Source organism: Trachypithecus francoisi, unplaced genomic scaffold (assembly GCF_009764315.1).
Source record: "Trachypithecus francoisi isolate TF-2019V2 unplaced genomic scaffold, Tfra_2.0 Lachesis_group10, whole genome shotgun sequence".
Taxonomy (NCBI): domain Eukaryota; kingdom Metazoa; phylum Chordata; class Mammalia; order Primates; family Cercopithecidae; genus Trachypithecus; species Trachypithecus francoisi.
Genome location: NW_022681455.1, coordinates 76,733,039 through 76,751,825, shown reverse-complemented (window position 1 = coordinate 76,751,825; position 18,787 = coordinate 76,733,039). Strand labels below are relative to the sequence as shown.

Genomic DNA, 18,787 nt, shown 5'->3' with positions numbered 1-18,787 from the left:
TGGGGTTACAGGTGTGAGCCACCGCGCCCGGCTGAGATGAATTTCTTACTGTGGTGGATCTTAGGCTGAAAACTTTGAAAGCCACTGAGTTGAATCACCTTGGCCTGGAGGATGAAGGGAGGTGACACTCTTTGTATCAACCCAGATGTACTATCCAGAGGGAGGAGCTTCAGCTCTCTAGCTGACAGGGCACCTTAGCCTCCCCGATCCCTGGCAACGCAGAGGCCAACAGAGCATAGCAATAGCCAAGAAAGAATGATTGTGGCTTTGGAAGCTCCCAGGCCACACCCTCAATGCTTATGATCTGTCCCCTTGCTCACCTGGCAGGCCCCAGCCTCTCAGTTGTCCACTGCCGAGCTGCAGAGAAGGCAGGAGCTTGACATGTCTGTGGCGCTTGGCAGCCAGTGCAGATGGGGTCGGGCCTTGGGCTCTCCCCTCCACGCTGCCCTCTGTCTGCACAGCAGACAGTCGAGATGCACCTGAAACTGTCAAGATGCGACTTCTGATTTTCATTCCATCCTCCGTCTCTGGGACTGTTACAATAGCCTGTTTCCCTGAATTTTCTCTTTCTACCCCCTCCATATCTTCCTCTGCCCGAAATCCTTCTGTAGCTTCCCATTAAATAGCATTCCCATGGTTCATTTATTTAGACAATAAACATGTATTGAGTGCCTGCTATGTACTAGGCACTTGGGGTACCACAAGGGACAAAATAGACCAAAATCTCTGCCTTCACGTAGCTTACAGCTTAGTGGCAATAGAGGTGGGCACAGATGCAGAGCTGTAAACTGTCACATGGTGATAGACACTTGCTATGGAGAAAACCAGAGCAGAGAAGGGAATTGAGGGATGGGGAAGGCAGTTTGCAATTTGATTTGGAGAGGGAAGGTCTTAGCCATAAGGTGACATTTGAGCAAAAACCTGAAAGAGGTGAAGGGGGGGTCATGAGGTTATCAGGCGGGTAGAGCAGCTACAAATCCCCAGAGGTGGGTTTAGAGAGGAGAGGAGGGTAGGAGGCTCGTGGGAGATGAGGTCTGGCAGGTCAAGGGGCAGGAGATTGTTTATGGTTTACATGGGATGATAAAGACTTTGGTTTTCATCCAGGTGCAGTGGCTCACACCTGTAATCCCAGCACTTTGAGAGGCCGAGGCTGGCGAATCACTTGAGGCCAGGAGTTCAAGACCAGCCTGGCCAATGTGGCAAAGCCCCATCTCTACTAAAAATACAAAAATCAGCTGGGCGGATGGTGCATGCCTATAATCCCAGCTACTTGGGAGGCTGAGGCACGGTAATCACTTGAACCTAGGAAGCGGAGGAAGCAGTGAGTCAAAATCATGCCAGTGCACTTCAGCCTGGGCGACAGAGCGAGACTTGTCTTAAAAATAAATAAATACATATTAGATAGTTCAAATGTTAAGTAGATCAGACAAAAATCATGCCTGGCCAACATGGTGAAATCCTGTCTCTATTTAAAATATAAAAATTAGCTGGGTACGGTGGTAGGCACCTGTAATACCAGCTACTTAAAAGGCTGAGGCAGGACAATCACTTGAACCCGGGAGGCAGAGGTTGCAGTGAGCCGATTGTACCACTGCCCTCCAGCCTGGGTGACAGAGCAAGACTCTGTCTTAAGGAAGAAAAAAAAAATGCTGGTCTCACCCAAGAGCAGGGGTTTGGGGATTGCTGAGGCCTGGGGGTGCCTGAGTACCATCCTCCTATGACCACCTCTCTTCTCTTTGGGTATGTGAAGGGGCAGACCAGCTGAAATACTCAACCTGCCCCGTGGAGAACTGCAGCCTTCCCTCTTCCTGGAATTCCTCTTCCCCTCTGCTGTCGTGGCTTGCCCAGCGCCCTCTCTCCTTCCAGGCACACCCCACGTGCCTCTTCCCCAGCAGAAAGGCCCTGCCTGCCTCTCACCTCCCCTACCTGTACCTGTCACCTGAGGTCAGACAGCCTGGATGTGAAGTCCAGTTCATCATCCTGCTTACTACGTGACTTTGGGTAAAAACGCACACAGTATCTCTGAGTTCCAGTCTGTTCATTATAAAACAGTGACAGTCACCACATCTCACAGGGTCATTGTGTTGAATACAGGACAGAAGAGTGTGTGAAGAGGTCATTTTTGGACCAAAAACACAGAAGAGTCATCTCACTCAGGATTCGAGTTAAAGTCAGCTTGAAAATCAAATATCAGAGAGAGCTTTGGACTGTCTGTCTTCCTGTTTGACGTCTGGCTGCTCTTTCAAGCCTCCCCAGGGCCCTCAGTTCTCCAGTGTTTTAATCATGGCTGGGACCAGCCAACCTCTATCCTCCTGTCTGGCAGTGAATTCTCTGTGAGCAGAGAGGAAACCCTTAAAGCCAGTCATTTGCTTTTCCCCGCAGGTGCAGCCCACACGTGTTGGCTTGGTCTACCCGCTTGCACCTGAGTGTTTCTTTTTTTCTTTATTTCTGATGGGGTATAGGGTTGGTCGTCCATTGTGGACTTCACGGTAGATGTAGAAAGAAGGTCGGTTGGTTGGTTGTGGGCTCCGCCTCCCAGTTCAGGGCCTGTTGCAGAATAGGCACAGGGAAATGTTGGTTGAACGACTGACTGACGGTCCCAGTCTCTCGCCCTCCTTTGCAGATCGAGCTCAAGGACTGCGCGGCTGGTTCTCCTAGTATGGCCAATGAAGAGGATGACCCAGTCGTACAGGAGGTAACTGCTGCTCTCTGTCCCTGCCGCCGGGGCTACAGGCAGTGAAAATGGGTCCTTGCCAAGCGTCCTCAGGCCAGTCTGGGACCTGTTGATGTTCTGGGACCCCTAACCCTTGCTGTTCCCTCTGCCTGGTCCCCTCTGCTGTCCCCCAGACCCCTGCGTGGCTGACCTCTCCCTTCCTTCAGGTCTCTGATCCGGCATCGCCTCATCAGAGAGGCCTTCCCTGACTGCCCTTCCACACCCAGCTCCCCTCCTGGACCCTCCCGTGTCTCTCTCTGCCCTTACCTTGGCGATAACTCATACTTGGCCTAGCCCCTGTCATCCCCTAGATATCAGTTCATTGCTTTCTTTCCTGTCCACTGCTGTGCCACAAAGCCCGAGTACAGTGCCTGGCACCCAGGTACCCGGCGACTCTTTGGTGAATGAATGAATAAATGGGCTCAGCAGTCCCTCCTTCCCGGGCTTACGCAGATGCAGTCATTCAGCAACTGTTCACTGGACCACTGTGTGCCGGGGGGCTGTGACATATCAGTCAACAGGGCAGGGAGGGTCCCCTTCCCTGGGAAGCTAATGGGCTGTGGGCAAGACTGATGAGGAAGGAGTCTCTGGGTGTAGGGTGCAGGCAGTGGGAGGCAGATTTCCCGCCCACCCCTTTTTTTTTGTTTTTAGGAGACAGAGTCTTGCTCTGTTGCCCAGGCTGGAGTTCAGTGGCACCATCTCGGCTCACTGCAACTTTCGCCTCCCAGGTTCAAGCGATTCTCCTGCCTCAGCCTCCTGAGTAGCTGGGATTACAGGCGCCCATCACCACGCCCGACCAATTTTTTTTTTTTTTTTTTTTTTTTTTTTTTTGGAGATGGAGTCTCCCTCTGCTGCCCAGGCTGGAGTGCAGTAGTGTGATCTTGGCTCACCGCAGCCTCTGCCTCCGGGTTCAAATGATTTTTGTGCCTCGGCCTCCTGAGTAGCTGGGATTACAGGCATCTGCCACCATGCCTGGCTAATTTTTGTATTTTTAGTAGAGACAGGATTTCACCATGATAACCAGGCTAGTCTCGATCTCCTGACCTCAAGTGATCACCCACCTTGGCCTCCCAAAGTACAGGCATTACGGGCATCAGCCACCATGCCTGGCCCAGGTTTCCCTTCTTAGAGAAAGCTCTTTATAGTCAAACTCACCTTTCAGAATCCTTTTAACCCAGGACTTAGACCTTTGGAAGGCAAAAGGCAAAAAGTAACTGCATCTGCCTTCAGCCTCCCTATATGCAGAGCCTGACCTCCAGTGGGAAGGGCAGGGGCAAGGAGAAGGTCCTTGGAGATGAATAGAGGTGATTTTTCCTTGCTTGGGGGATGTTGCTAAGTGACTAGATTTGGGTGATTTAGATGCCTTTAAGCTGCATCTACACTGCAGTAGCAGGAGTTACAATACGGGGGTGGTGATGGGATAGAAGAGTCCAAGGGACTCTGAGGACAGAGGCAGCGCCCTCTGCAGCCAGGGACCCTGGAGTGCTTCCTGCCCAAGTCATGCCTCAACCAAGTCCTTGGAGGAGCAAGCAATCAAGGCTCAGGGGAGGCATGTGTGAAGAGCTCTGTAGATGCAGGGAAAAGCATGTGCAAAGGCCCAGGGGCAGGAGAGAATGTGGTTCATAGGAGGAGCTAGGAAGCAGGAAGGCAAACTGTTGCATGGCGGGGTGGGGGTGGTTAGCGTTGGGAAGACAGGCAGCGAAGCTACCAGTCATGAAGGGCAGACCCCCTAAGACAGGGTGATAGGCCTGTCCAGGAGGGGCAGGTGGAGGGCCCAGCCAGGAGGCACAGGCACAGGTGAGCCCTCGCCTGCCTGCCTCTCAGAAGAGCATTTGCCCAGGCTCCAGGATGTGTCCCAATCAGTGCAGTCCCAGGGAAGATGTGTGCTTACTGGGGGATGATGAACGTGGGTGGGGGTGCCAGGTGAACGCTAGCCCTGGTTCCCCTGGGAGCTTTCTGGAGGGATTCCTGAATATACCCAGTGTGCAGCCTTGGATCTCCTTGCTTTTAGCATGAGCTGAGCTATTTCCTCCTTCCCCAAACTGCCTCCCTGAGCCACTACCCCTAAGTGAAGCCGGAAGCGCCCGCGCAGCCCCAGAAGGTCAGCACTGTATCCAGTCTCCCGGTTAAGTCATCTTCCCTTCTTCCCAGATCGACGTATACTTGGCCAAGAGTCTGGCGGAAAAGCTGTATCTCTTTCAGGTAATTATGGGACTTGAAGGTAAAGGGGGAAAAGCAGGTGTGGATGGGTGATGTGGACTCAGGAACATGGGCAGGAGACGATGGGAAACCTCAGCTAGGGTTCTCGGTGTGGAGAGTGTCATGGGGTCACTTTGCTTTCGTGGGTGGGTTAATACTGGTCTCATTTCAAAGGCGGGAAAACGGAAGGGACACAGGAGAGGCAGAAGGGGTGCAGCAGTTAAAACTGGGGCTCTGGGGTCAGACCGGATTGAGATCCAACTCCATCATGCCGTAGCTGCGAGACCATGGGCACATTTCTTAATCCTTCTGTGCCTCAGTTTCCTCACTTGCAAAGTGGTGATGGTAATAATGCCTGCCTCCTAGGGTCCCCAGGAGGACGGACTGGTCCACAGTGAAGTGTTTAGGATGCCACCTGGCAGAGAGTTAGTGCCAGTGATGATGGCCGCTGTTGTGGAGGCTCCACGGGGCAGCTCCACGGCAGCGTCTGTGAGCCCTCAGTCCTGCCAGCTGTGAGGGCCCTGGGTTGCTACCTCTGCCCCCTCCCCTTGCTGCTGGGTCTGCAGCTTGTCATAGTGGCCAACATGTATTGAGCATTGACCATATGCAGACTGTTTAAAGCATTTACCCAAGTTACCTCTTTAACCCCACAATAACCCTATGGTGGTGATTATTGTATTTTATAACCGATATATTGAGATAGAATTTACACACCATACGATTTCCCCATTTCAGTGTGTAATGCAATGGATTTTAGTCTATTCATGGGGCTGTGCAACCAGCGCCACAGTCTATTTTGGCAGTTTTGTCCCCCTTTAAAGGAACCCCACACCTATTAGCAATCAGTCCCCATGTGCCCCCCATTCCCACCTCCAACCCCAGGCATCCATTCCCCTTATTTTCTGTCTGTGGATTTGCCTGTTCTGTTCACATAGTTGGAATCTTGCAATATGTGGCCTCCTGTGATTGGCTGCTTTCACTTTGCATGATGTTTTCAGGGCTCATCCACATGGTAGCTATAGCCTGCATCAGTATTTGATCTTTTTTTTTTTTTTTGAGACCGAGTCTTGCTCTGTTGCCCAGGCTGGAGTGCAGTGGCTTGATTGCGGCTCACCACAGCCTCTGCCTCCCAGGTTCAAGCAATTCTCCTGCCTCAGCCTTCTGAGTAACTGGGACTACAGGCACGTGCCACAAGCCCAGCTAATTTTTGTATTTTTAGTAGAGATGGTGTTTTACTATGTTGACCAGCCTGGTCTCGAACTCCTGACCTCGTGATCCGCTCGCCTCAGCCTCCCATAGTGCTGGGATTACAGGTGTTAGCCACTGTTCCCAGCCAATATTTGATCTTTTATTGATGAATAATATGCCATTGTATGGGCAGACCACATTTGTTTATCCATTCGTCAGCTGATGGGTGTTTGGGTTATTTCTACTTTTTGGCTATTATAAATAATGCTACTGTGGACATTCACATAGTTTTTATGTGAACGTGAATTCTCATTTCTTCCAGGTATATGCCTGGTAGCAGAATTGCTGGGTCTGTGTTTAGCTTTTTGAGGCTAAACTGCTAGGCTGCTCTGCCCCATGTTACATTCCCACAGTTAGAGTCAGTGTTCATATCCCATGATGCACATGAGAATGCGAGGCACAGGGAGGCCCTCACGGGCACGGGGGCCTGGGGCGCACCATGGCAGCGATGCTGCAAGCCTGTGCTGGGAGGGCCTGGCCTCCACTCCCGGGGTGTCACCCTTATGGACCGTGGGAATGGGGCCTTTGCTTGTGTGCCTGCTCACACTGCTTCCTTGACTGGCTGCAAAGTGATGGTGGAGGTGCCAGTGACCCCTGTGTGTCCAGAGTGCCAAGCCCTGTGCCGCCATCGGCTCTGTTTGCCTCCTCCGTGCTCACAGCAGCACTGGGAGGTGAGGATGCTTAGCCTCAGGGAGGCGAGGTGCCTGAGTTCACAGTTAACAAGGAACAGGATGAGGACTGGAAGCCAGGCCTGTGATTCCAGAACCTGCGCCCTTCAACCTTCCCACCCCTGGTCAGGTGATCTCAGAACTGCCCGCAGTCCCAGCCCAGGAAGCAGGGAAGAGTCACGACTTTGCTGTGTGAGTGAGCTTTTAGGAAATGACCGTCTCCTTGTGCTAGAATGTAGCTGATCTGAAAGGGCCTGTTTTCCACACTGCCATGCCTCCACCAGGCTCATTCCACAGGCTGTCGTGAGACCAGGCAGAGTATTTGAGGAGGGGTCCAAACTTTGACTCCTCTACCTGAGAAAGAGAGAGAGAGAGAGACAGTGCACTGTGAGGACAGATGTGGACAGGAGCCCCTGAGTGTTGGGCGCATTGCAGTGTGAGCCATTCATGTAAAGATAAGAGCGGGCCATGGCTACCTGGCTCCCTTCTTCAGTATCTTGTGAAGAAGCTCACATAACCGGATAAGGAGAGAGAATGGGATCATGAATTTCCACCTGCCCGTCGTCTGGCCTCAGCAGTGAGCAGCACGTGCCGGTGTTGCTTTCGCTCTTTGCTTCCTTGTGGACTTCTTTTGTTCATCCTTCTCTCCCCAGATGGCCTGTCCACTGGTAGTTAGGCCCTGGACCCCCATCCTCACCTCCCATGGCTGTGCTCTGCGGGTTCCTGGAGCAGCAGCATGCTGGTTTGGGTTCCTGTGTGTAGGCTTGTCCCTTGGAAGTCAGAGACATCCTGCAGTGGCCCTTTGGAGCGAGGCCGGGGGGAGCTGATGAGAATAGGGCTACAGGTGGAGACTGGCAGGGGTGCCTCATGGTAGAGCTGGGTAGCTGGTACCCTTGTGGTAGGGTAAGGCCAGTCTCTGCTTGGGGTGGGTTTGGAGATAGCTGTTGATTCTTGGGCGGGGCCCAGCTCTGGGCAGGGCTGGGCGGAGTAGAGTTAATGGCTCCCTTCCCCTCCCCAGTACCCTGTGCGTCCAGCCTCGATGACCTACGATGACATTCCGCACCTCTCAGCCAAGATCAAGCCCAAGCAGCAGAAGGTGGGGCTGCCCGCTGAGGGCAGTGGGGGCGGGAAGAAAGGGTGATGAGGGTGGGAGCTGGTGGAGGCGAGAAGCTCAGAGAAGGGGCCATTGGAGAATTAGGAGAACCAGCAGCTCCCAGGGCCTTGAAAGCTGAAGAAGGAAAGTGTCCAGAAAGACAGGGCAGCTCCAGAGAGGTCAGGGAGGCACAAGGCTGATGAATTAGAGTATGGGACCAGATGTGAGCTTAGGTTCCCAGGGTACGACGGGGGCAGGCGGGTGAACATGGAGTAGGTCTGATAGGAAGAGAACCTAGCGTCTGTCCATGGAGGGTCTGCAACTCTAGCCCCTGTAGCCACATGGAAGTGCCATCCTGGTATTGCCAGTTCTGCTGGCTTTTCAAGAGAAGTGAGAAATAAGGATTTTGGTGAGAAATCTCTTGATTTTTAAGTGTTGGCACCTAATTTAGACCTTTGGGAGTGAAGTAGAGGACAAATAAGATTACAGGACTGTCCACTTCCTCCCGCAAATAAAAAAAAAATTGTAACATTTTTGTTGGAATTTGGGTTTGTGGCCCTTGGTGTGGACTGAAATCCGGGGACCCTTGGGGACATGTGTCAGTCCCGCTTCTGGGCAGGGACCTGGTCAGGAGGTGGCCATGGTGGGGTTGGGGTGTCCCTTGGGGAGCCGTGCCTTGGGCTTCTCATGGCTGGCGGGGATGCTTGGTGCTTCCAGGTAGAGCTTGAGATGGCCATCGACACGCTGAACCCCAACTACTGCCGCAGCAAAGGAGAGCAGATCGCGCTGAATGTGGACGGGGCCTGCGCCGACGAGACCAGCACGTATTCCTCGTGAGTTCCCAGCCCCAAGCCTGTCCGGTTTCCCTGTGTTCACACAGGAGCCTCCCAAAGACCTTAAAGACATTGACCCCCTTTGCCCCGTCCCTGGGCTCCCCACCAGCGTCCCAGCCTTTGGAGGGCTGGGCCTGTCTCAGACCCCACCCTCCCTGAGCTAGCTGGTCCCAGAGCTCCCACCCACTCCTCGTCTCTTGGTCTACAAACAAGGCCATGGGTTTTCTCATCCCCAGGCTCCGCTCCTGAGACCCGCGTAGGCCGCCCTGCGGCCTTGGTCCCTGACTGTGGCACTTCAGAAGGTGTCTGGGGGGTGGAGTGCGCTGTGGCCACAGGCCCTGGCTCAGAGCTGCCTTCCCCTGTGATGTTGCTTCTCCCTGTGCTCCAGGAAGCTGATGGACAAACAGACCTTCTGCTCTTCCCAGACCACCAGTAACACATCCCGTTATGCCGCTGCACTCTACAGGCAAGGTACCCGGGGCTGGGCGTCCCCTGGTGGGGACATGGCATTGTGGGGGCTGGGCAGGGAGAGAACCTCCCCAGCCTGGTGTCCATCTCCCACCTGCCCTGAAAGCTAGACACTGTGGGAGCCGGGCAGGTGTGGAAATAACAGAAATGAGACATTGTCAGGGGATTGGAAGTGGCCACCTTTGGGGCCCGCTGGTTGGACACTGCCTGACTAGATGGGGTGGGGCTCCAAGTTCATTTGTCCTCCCGGGACACAGATACATAGAAGTAGCATAACATACGTTTGGGGACAGAATTTTGTCTTTAAAGACAAAGCTTATGACAGAGCAATTCCATTCCTAGGTAGCATCTGTCCAAAAGAAATGAAAACATGTGTCCACACAAAACCATACACAGGTGTTCACAGTAGCATCTTCATGATAGCCAAAATGTGGAAACCACCCAGATGCCCTTCCGCTGGATTCATGGAGAAACAGAACGTGGTCCATTCACGCAATGGATGTTATTTGACCCAGAAAAGAATGACGCACCGATGCTACCACGCAGATGAACCTTGAGAACATTGTGCTAAGTGAAAGAAGCCACGGGCTTCCTCACTCGCAGCTACGCGCTGTGTGCTTACGTCTCAGTCAGCGACCGACCACATACTCAACGGTGGTCCCGAAAGGTTATAATGGAGCTGAAGAACTGGCTCACCTAGTGATGTCTTAATGAGCCTGACCCTGTGTAGGCCTAGGCTAACTCGTATGTTTGTGTCTTAGTTTTTTGTTTGTTTGTTTGTTTTGTTTTGAGACAGCGTCTCACTCTGTTGCCTAGGCTAGAGTACAGTGGCACAGTCTCAGCTCACTGCAACCTCCGCCTCCTAGGTTCAAGCGATTCTCCTGTCTCAGCCTCCCAAATAGCTGGGATTACAGGCACGCACCACCACACCTAGCTAATTTTTGTATTTTTAGTAGAGACGGGATTCTGCCACGTTGTCCAGGCTGATCTCAAACTCCTGACCTCAGGTGATCCACCCACCTCGGCCTCCCAAAGTGCTGGGATTACAGGTGTGAGCCACCACGCCCAGCCTGTGTCTTAGTTTTTAGTAGAAAGTTTAAAAAGTTTTTTTTTTTTTTTTTTTTTTTTTTTTTTTTTTTGAGACGGAGTCTCACTCTGTCGTCGGGGCTGGAGTGCAGTGGCCGGATCTCAGCTCACTGCAAGCTCCGCCTCCCGGGTTCACGCCATTCTCCTGCCTCAGCCTCCCGAGTAGCTGGACTACAGGCGCCCGCCACCTCGCCCGGCTAGTTTTTGTATTTTTAGTAGAGACGGGGTTTCACAGTGTTAGCCAGGATGGTCTCGATCTCCTGACCTTGTGATCCGCCTGTCTCGGCCTCCCAAAGTGCTGGATTACAGGCTTGAGCCACCGCGCCCGGCCTAAAAAGTTTTTTAAAAAAACCAAACAACAACAACAACAACAACAACAAAAACAAGGTAAAAGCATATAGCTGGGCGTGGTGCCTCTTTCCTGTAATACCAATGCTTTGGGAGGCCGAGGCAGGCAGATCGCTTGAGCCCAGGAGTTCCCGACCAGCCTGGGCAACATAGTAAAATCCCTTCTCTACAAAAAATACAAACATTAGCTGGGCATAGTGGTACACCCCTTAGTCCTAGCTACTGAGGAAGCTGAGGTGGGAGGATTGCTTGACCCTGGGAGGCGGAGGTTGCAGTAAGCTGAGATTCCACCACTGCACTCCAGCCTGGGCAGTAGAGCAAGACTCTGTCTTGAAAAAACCATATACAATAAAGATATATTTTTCATAAACTTATTTATGTTTTTTTTTAGAGGGAGTCTCTGTTGCCCAGGTTGGAATGCAGTGGCTCAATCTTGGCTCACTGAAATCTGCCTGCCGGTTTTAAGCAATTCTGTGTCAGACTCCTGAGTAGCTGGGACTACAGGTGCACACCACCATTCCCAGCTAATTGTTGTATTTTTAGTAGAGACAGGGTTTTTGCCATGTTGGCCAGGCTGGTCTCGAACTCCTGACCTCACGTGATCCACCCACCTCGGCCTCCCAAAGTGCTGGGATTGTAGGCATGAGCCACTGTGCCCAGCCTATTTTTTTTTTATAAGTTTAGTGTAGCCTAAGTGTGCAGTCTTTATGAAGTCTACAGTAGCGTGTAGTAATGTCATAGGCCTTCACATTCACTCGCCACTCACTCTCACCCAGAGCAGCTTCAGTCCTATAAGCTGTTTTTAGTCTTTTATACTATACTTTTACTGTACCTTTTTTATGTTTAGGGTTTTTTGGGTCTTTTTGTTTGTATGGGTTTTTTGTTTGTTTGTTTGTTTTAATTTTTTACTTTTTTTGGAGACCGGGTCTCACTCTGTCACCCAGGCTGGAGTTCAGTGGTGATCATAGCTCACTGCAGCCTCTATCTCCTGGGCTCAAGCAATCTTCCCTCAGTCTCCTGAGTAGCTAGGACTACAGGCCGTGCCACCACATCTGGCTAATTTTTTTAAAAGAATTTTGTTGAGATGCGGTCTGGCTATATTGCCCAGACTGGTCTCAAACTCCTGGGCTCAAGTGATCCTCCGGCCCCTACCTCCCAAAGTGCTGGGATTACAGATATGAGCCACTGCACCCAGCCTAGATATATTTAGATCACAAATACCATTCTGTTACAACTGCCTACGGTATTCAGGGGAGTAGCATGCTATACAGTGTGTAACCTGGGAGCAACAGGCCATACCATAGAGCCGAGGCATGTAGTAGGCTTTGCTGTCTGGGTTTGTATAAGTGCACTCTGCGATGTTTGCACAATGATGAAATCACCTAATGATGAATTTCTCAGAACCTATCCCCATTGTTAAGTCATGTGTGGCTGTATGTGAAATGTCCAGAACAGGCAAATCCACAGAGGCAGAAAGTAGATTAGTGGCTACCAGGGACTAGTGGGAAAGTGGAGTGGGGATTGCCTGGTTCTTTTTGTGGTTATGAGAATGTTCTAAAATTAATTGTGCTGGCTGCACAGCTTTGTGAGTACGTTAAAATACATTGAATTATGGCCGGGAGTGGTGGCTCATGCCTGTAATCCCAGCACTTTGGTAGGCTGAAGTGGGCAGATCACCTGAGGTCAGGAGTTCGAGACCAGCCTGGCCAACATGGTAAAATCTCATCTCTACTAAAAATACAAAAAATTAGCCAGGCGTGGTGGTATATGCCGGTAATCCCAGTTACGCAGGAGACTTAGGCAGGAGAATAGCTTGAACTCAGGAAGCGGAGGTTGCAGTGAGCTGAGATTGTACCACTGAACATCCTGGGCAACAGAGTGAGACTCCATCTCAAAAAAAAAAAAAAAAAATACATTGATTTGTATGCTTTAAAGGAGTGGACTGTATGGTACATGAGTCTTGTCCCAAAGCTGGTAAAAAGTACAAGGTGCGGCCGGGTGCAGTGGCTCACACCTGTAATCCCAGGACTTTGGGAGGCCGAGACGGGCAGATCACGAGGTCAGGAGATTGAGACCATCCTGGCCAACACGGTGAAACACTATCTTTACTAAAATACAAAAAAATTTAGCCGGGCATGGTGGCACACACCTGTAGTCCCAGCTACTTGGGAGGCTGAGGCGGGGGAATCACTTGAACCGGGGAGGTGGAGGTTGCAGTGAGCCAAGATCATGGCTCACTCTGGCCTGGGTGACAGAGCGAGACTTCGTCTCCAACAAAAAAAGTACAAAGTGCTTAAGTGTTTAGTCTCAAAAGCAATGAATGAAACTAATCTGAACACTTAGGAAACAAAACGGGATAGGATCAAAAGTAGTGTCACGTAACTCTCGTGTTCTGTTTAGAACCCATGTCTCAAGCGTGTGATTCTTGAAAGCCACATCCCTTGCAGTGGGAGGGAAAGTCATCATCTTTATCAGAGGCCATGTGGATATTCCACCCAGTTCCAGCAGGGCCTCTTCCCCAGCCACAGTGGCACTAGTGGACTCCTAGTGGAACGGGTGGGATTTTGGCAGGAAGAGGTAGAGGATAAGAAGGAGAGGAAATCCAGGTGTGTGGGGTGGGACAGTAAGGGTGATCTGGCTGAGGCCTGGGGGGTAAACAGCAGGGCGAATTTGCCTAGTGTGGCAAAGCAAGCAGCTGGGGAGAGGGGCGTGGAACCGGCCTGGGAGGTGGGACTGAAGGAAGTGGGTTCGAACAGAAGAGTCCAGGTTCCTGTCCTAGTCTGGGCTGTGTGCTTGCTGTGTCCAGCAGTACCAGGTGGAGTTGGGGATGGTCCCTGGCCTGGTGGTCCCAAGACTCTAGGATTGGGGGCTGCAGCGGGAATGGGAGGCGGTTTGATGGTGGGCCTAGGTCTTCAGGGGACTTGATGACTCCCTTGAGCCAAACTGGGCAGGTTTCTAGAGTTGGGTCCAAGCCCTTCTTCCTCCGCCAGGTGAGCTCCACCTGACACCTTTACATGGCATCCTGCAGCTGCGGCCCAGCTTCTCCTACCTGGATAAGGCTGACGCCAAGCACCGGGAGAGGGAGGCAGCCAACGAGGGTGAGCCTGGGATCCCCAGCCCTGCTACCTGCCTGCCTTCATCCTAGTGGGATGGCTTGGTCCTGGAAAGAGGGATGGGATGATAGGATGTTTAGCAGGATCCCTGGCCTCTACCTACTAGATGCCAGAAGCACCCACCCCACAGTCATGACAATCAAAAATGTCACATTGCCCAGTATCCCCGGGGTAAAGGGGCAAAACTATCCCCAATTGAGAACCACTGGCTTAGGCAGCTCCCTCTGCGGGGAGAATTCCCGGCACCGTGGCCTGAGGCTTCCCTGGTGGGTGGGGTTGAGAGAAGGGAGGTGGAGGCTCCCCAGGACCGCAGTCAGTGGCTTGTCTCTCTTGCAGCAGGGGACTCTTCACAGGATGAGGCAGAAGACGATGTTAAGCAGATCACGGTGAGCCCTGGCCCCTGGAGGAGGAGGGTTCTGCCTGGGTGGCAGCAGGACCACAGACCAAGGGGTAGTGGGTCTTCGCAGAAAGCAGGTGGAGCAAACAGGGTCCATGCTTTTGAGCCTTCTTGCTGGGCTACCTGGAGGGAACAACCTGCCTTGTCCCAACGGTACATGAGACGGAAGGCCTGGCTGGATCCAGGAGATGTGTGCCTGGGGCTTGGCTGGAATCACCTGGGAGCAGGAAGCTGGGGCCAGGAGCCCCGAGAACCCGCAGACCAGCTCTGCCATGAAACCCGTATCTTAACAGAGCCAAAGCCAATTAACTGTGATTCTATCCTTTTTCTTGGGCACAGATGAATAGTTTCTGTTTTAATAGTTACTCCTGAATTTTAAAGATTTTTCAAAGAATCTTAACCTTCCATTTATGGTTTATAAAGTCTTCCCTATTTAAGTGTATTTAGATTAAAATGAGTAGTACCAAAAGAAAAATGCTCCACGTAGAAGGATGATACACAGGTGTGGCTAGAGAGTGGTGAGTGTTTGGACGTCCCTGAGGACTGGGGAACCCCGGCATACCGGACATGGAGGTGGCACAGGGAGCTCATCCGCTTCTCTCCGTAGCTTATTAGGACCTTAGAAACTCCCTTCCGCTCTGGGGGACTTAGAAAAGGCGTCCTGGGCCTGTATACTTTAAGGACTCTGCCCGCTGTGGTACCTGGGACTCTGTAATCCCCCTCAAGCCTCTGGGCTGGGCAGGCAAGAGCAAGTATAAGCCGCTCCCTGGCGTGTGCAGGCAGCTCTGGGAGTGACACAGTTGGAACGGAATTTAAATGACCCGTGCTAGGAAAGGAAGGGAGAGTGGAAAACCCGGATACGGAGTTCTCTGGTCTCCTGGCAGGGGCTGAGACAGCAGCCCAGCAAGGGTCACAGGCCCGAGGGTATGACCTCTTCCGCTTCCCACTGCAGGTGCGGTTCTCCCGGCCCGAGTCAGAGCAGGCCCGCCAGCGCCGTGTGCAGTCCTACGAGTTCCTGCAGAAGAAGCATGCGGAGGAGCCCTGGGTCCATCTGCATTACTATGGCCTGAGGGTGAGTGAGGGTGAGCGGGGCTTCGTGGGGCCCTGGGGGAAATACCCCGGTGCCCGGAAGGGTCATGGTATGGCCTCCATGTCTCACCTTGAACTTAAGTCAGATTCATGAGTCATAGCCACAGAGAGAGAATCGAGTCCTGCGGACAGTTTACACTTCACTGTAGCCGAGCCACTTAGCGTGGGCCCCAGGGGAGCCAGAGAAAAAGATATGAGTCGTTGGTTCCCTGGGTGGGGTTTGGCCCCTGGGCCTGGGCATCTTGCTGGGCTTGCAGTGGGGCTGGTGCCTGGTTACATATTTTCGCTGCAGCCCAGGCCCTAAACGCAGGCCAGGCGCATTCTCCGGTTCTGCCCTAGAGAGTCGGTCGTGTGTTGTTGCCCCAGAGTTCCCAGCACACCTGCCCAGGGGGATTTTTTTTTACTATACTCGGTTTTCATCTGGTATGCTGACTTTTGTTTACTTTTATTTTTATTTATTTATTTATTTATTTAGACAGTCTCATTCTGTCACGCAGGCTGGAGTGCAGTGGCTCAATCTCAGCTCACTGCAGCCTCCACCTCCGGGTTCAAGTGATTCTTCTGCCTCAACCTCCCAGGTAGCTGGGACTACAGGCACGTGCTAATTTTTTTTGTTTTTGTTTTTTTAGTAGAGACAGGGTTTTGCCATGTTGGCCAGGCTGGTCGTGAACTCCTGACTTCATGTGATCTGCCCGCCTCAGGCTCCCTAAGTGTTGGGATTGCGGGCGTGAGCCACGACCACCTGGCCCTGGTGCACTGACGTTAGAACCTAACCCTTGAAACTATGTACTGAGTGAGGGAAGCTTCCAAAAACACCATGGGCCAGGGCTCCCAATATTTTCTGGGGTGAGGAACAACTCCTGATTTCTCTGGGACCTTCTTGGAAGAGATTTGTGTTGACAAACCCTTAGACTCGGGGTCAAACTTCTGGACGCTGCTGTTTCTTCCTGTGTGACCTTAGGCATGTTACCTAACCTCTCTGAGCCTCAGTTTTCTTTTTTATAAAATGAGAGTAGTAATAATAGTACCTACCTTGCCAAGTTATTTTGAAGATGAGATAGGTTAGTATATTTACGGTCAGTGGAACGGAGTCCACCTCATCCTAGGTGCTCAGTGAACATTAGCCATCATTTTGTCATTGCTGGTGGTGTGCCTGTGTTATAGACAAGGCATCGAGGCTTGGGGGCTGGGGCTGGACTGGTCATAAGGCCAGGAAGATGAGTGGCTGAGGCCATGTCAGAGGCCTTGGGGGCTGTGCTCAGGAGGTTGGATGTGGTCCTGTGGCTGGCCATGGAGTGGAAGACGGGAGGCCTTGGGGGAGAGGGCCAGGCCAGGGCCATCAAGTGAGGCTCCTCTCACACCCTTTCTCCTCCTTCCTCTCAGAAGCCTGGAGTCTCGGGCTCGAAAGAACCTTCCAGTTCCTCTAACCCTGTCCTCCTCCAACAGGACAGTCGCTCTGAGCATGAGCGCCAGTACCTGCTGTGCCCCGGCTCGAGTGGAGTGGAGAACACGGAGCTCGTCAAGTCACCCAGGTGGGATGGGCTGGGCCAGCATGCAAGCTGGATGCCCACCCAGGGTCCCCGAGGGTCCTTGGTGTGGATCCTCCCAGAGGACTGTGGCCCCTCCTCTAGCATGAGGATGGAGCCCATTGTCCCCTGGAGAAGGCCAGGAGGGTGGGCCTGGAAAGAGATGGTCCCTTTTTCTGTAGGGGCTCAGGGCTGCCAGGGGAAGGCAGGGGTGGGCTGTCTGCACCCCCTCCCCAGACCCTCACCTAGGCGGCTGGTGAGGAGGGTCCATCCTGCCTCAGCCCTGAGCCTGTGCTCCTGCCGTGTCCCTGCAGTGAGTACCTGATGATGCTGATGCCACCCAGCCAGGAGGAGGAGAAGTAAGTAGAAGCGGCTGGACACCCTCTCCCTTTCTGGGCCGGCCGCCTCTAACCCACCTCCTCTGCTTTCCGCAGAGACAAGCCTGTGGCCCCCAGCAACGTCCTGTCCATGGCCCAGTTGCGCACGCTGCCCCTGGCTGATCAGATCAAGATCCTGATGAAGAATGGTGGGTGCCCACCCCTGCCCTCCCAGGGGCCCCAGTCCCAGTGGCTCCTGAGGAATGGACTCTGGGACAGCGAGGACCAGGGAGCAAGGCCAGAGGCCCCCTGCTGCCCACAGCCTGCTCAGCTTTGCAGCTGCATCCGTGTCTGGAAAGATAATGCAGGACGGCAGTGCGGCCGGTCCCCGCAGACGGGCTCAGGGTTCCCGTGAATGCAGGACGGCAGTGCGGCCGGTCCCCGCAGGCGGGCTCAGGATTCCCGTGAATGCAGGACGGCAGTGCGGCCGGTCCCCGCAGACGGGCTCAGGGTTCCCGTGAATGCAGGACGGCAGTGCGGCCGGTCCCCGCAGACGGGCTCAGGGTTCCTGTGAATGCAGGACGGCAGTGCGGCCGGTCCCCGCAGGCGGGCTCAGGATTCCCGTGAATGCGGGACAGTAGTGTGTCTGGCCCCCGCAGGCGGGCTGGAGTTCCCATGCTATGCTCGCCACTTGCCTGTCGTGCTCTTGGGCAGGTCACTAACCTTTCGGAGGCTTCGTTTGTTTTTCTGTGAAAAGAGACTAATGATAGTTCCTGGGGACGAATGTGAGAAATCAGAGAGGAGGCGTCTAAAGTACAGGGCCTTGCAGGTAAACATGGACTAGGGGCTTTTTTTTTTTTTTTTTTTTAAGAGACGTAGGGTTTTGCTGTGTAACTCCTGGGCGCCAAGTGATCCTCCTGCCTCAGCCTCCTGGGTGGTAGCTGGGCCTACAAGCAAACACCACTCACTGTGCTGGCTCAGAGTCATTTTCATGACAATGTCTTCACTGGCACTGCTTCTGGGTACCCTCACCAGACCTGGCACCATAAGGACTGGTCTCCTTTTCTCAAAGGACTCTTGAGAGCCAGAACCTTTAGGGCACCCGTGGCTGGTGAACAACAGACCTGATCCTTGAGCTCAGAATGGAGCCCCAGAACCTGGGCTCCTCCTTTGAGATGCCACCATGAGCTCTTGGGAGTCTAAGGAGAGAGGGGAGCTCCGTGATATGCCCAGGATTGCAGGCTGCCTTCCTGCAGAGGACTTGGAACTTTTTTTTTTTTTGAGACAGTCTTGCTCTGTTGCCCAGTCTGGAGTGCAGTGGCACAATCTCGACTCACTGCAACCTCCGCCTCCTGGGTTCAAGCAATTCTCATGCCTCAACCTCCGGAGTAGCTGGGACTACAGGTGCCCGCCACAACAGCCAGCTAATTTTTGTATTTTTAGTAGAAATGGGGTTTCGCCTTGTTGGTCAGGCTAGTCTCAAACTCCTGGCCTCAAGTGATCTGCCTGCCTTGGCCTCCCAAAGTACTGTGATTACAGGCGTGAGCCACCGCGCCCAGCCAAATTTTGAACTTTCCCTGGGCCCTGCCCAGGGCTCACTTGGGCAGGAGTTGAGGCCAGCAGACCACAGTGATTGAGGGCACCAACTGGAGCCACGTGGCTTGGGTTCACTTCCTGGCTCTGCCACTT

General features: G+C 53.0%; 1 protein-coding gene across 8 annotated transcripts in view; it reads left to right on the top strand.

Moving 5' to 3' along the window:
* Positions 1-18,787, top strand: part of POLR3E (RNA polymerase III subunit E) — a 37,870-nt gene that overhangs the window by 3,080 nt on the left and 16,003 nt on the right. For 4 of the 8 annotated variants that reach the window (XM_033217767.1, XM_033217768.1, XM_033217765.1 and 1 more), the window contains 11 exons: positions 2,624-2,695; positions 4,865-4,915; positions 7,847-7,924; positions 8,639-8,754; positions 9,143-9,225; positions 13,647-13,754; positions 14,106-14,155; positions 15,119-15,238; positions 16,702-16,787; positions 17,096-17,140; positions 17,216-17,307. In XM_033217767.1, the coding sequence (XP_033073658.1) occupies positions 2,660-2,695; positions 4,865-4,915; positions 7,847-7,924; positions 8,639-8,754; positions 9,143-9,225; positions 13,647-13,754; positions 14,106-14,155; positions 15,119-15,238; positions 16,702-16,787; positions 17,096-17,140; positions 17,216-17,307 (865 nt within the window). In that variant the 5' untranslated portion in view covers positions 2,624-2,659. Of the gene's footprint in view, positions 1-1,866; positions 2,002-2,030; positions 2,507-2,623; positions 2,696-4,864; positions 4,916-7,846; positions 7,925-8,638; positions 8,755-9,142; positions 9,226-13,646; positions 13,755-14,105; positions 14,156-15,118; positions 15,239-16,701; positions 16,788-17,095; positions 17,141-17,215; positions 17,308-18,787 lie in introns of those variants that run through there. The other 4 variants (XM_033217769.1, XM_033217770.1, XM_033217772.1 and 1 more) reach the window with 4 other exon arrangements.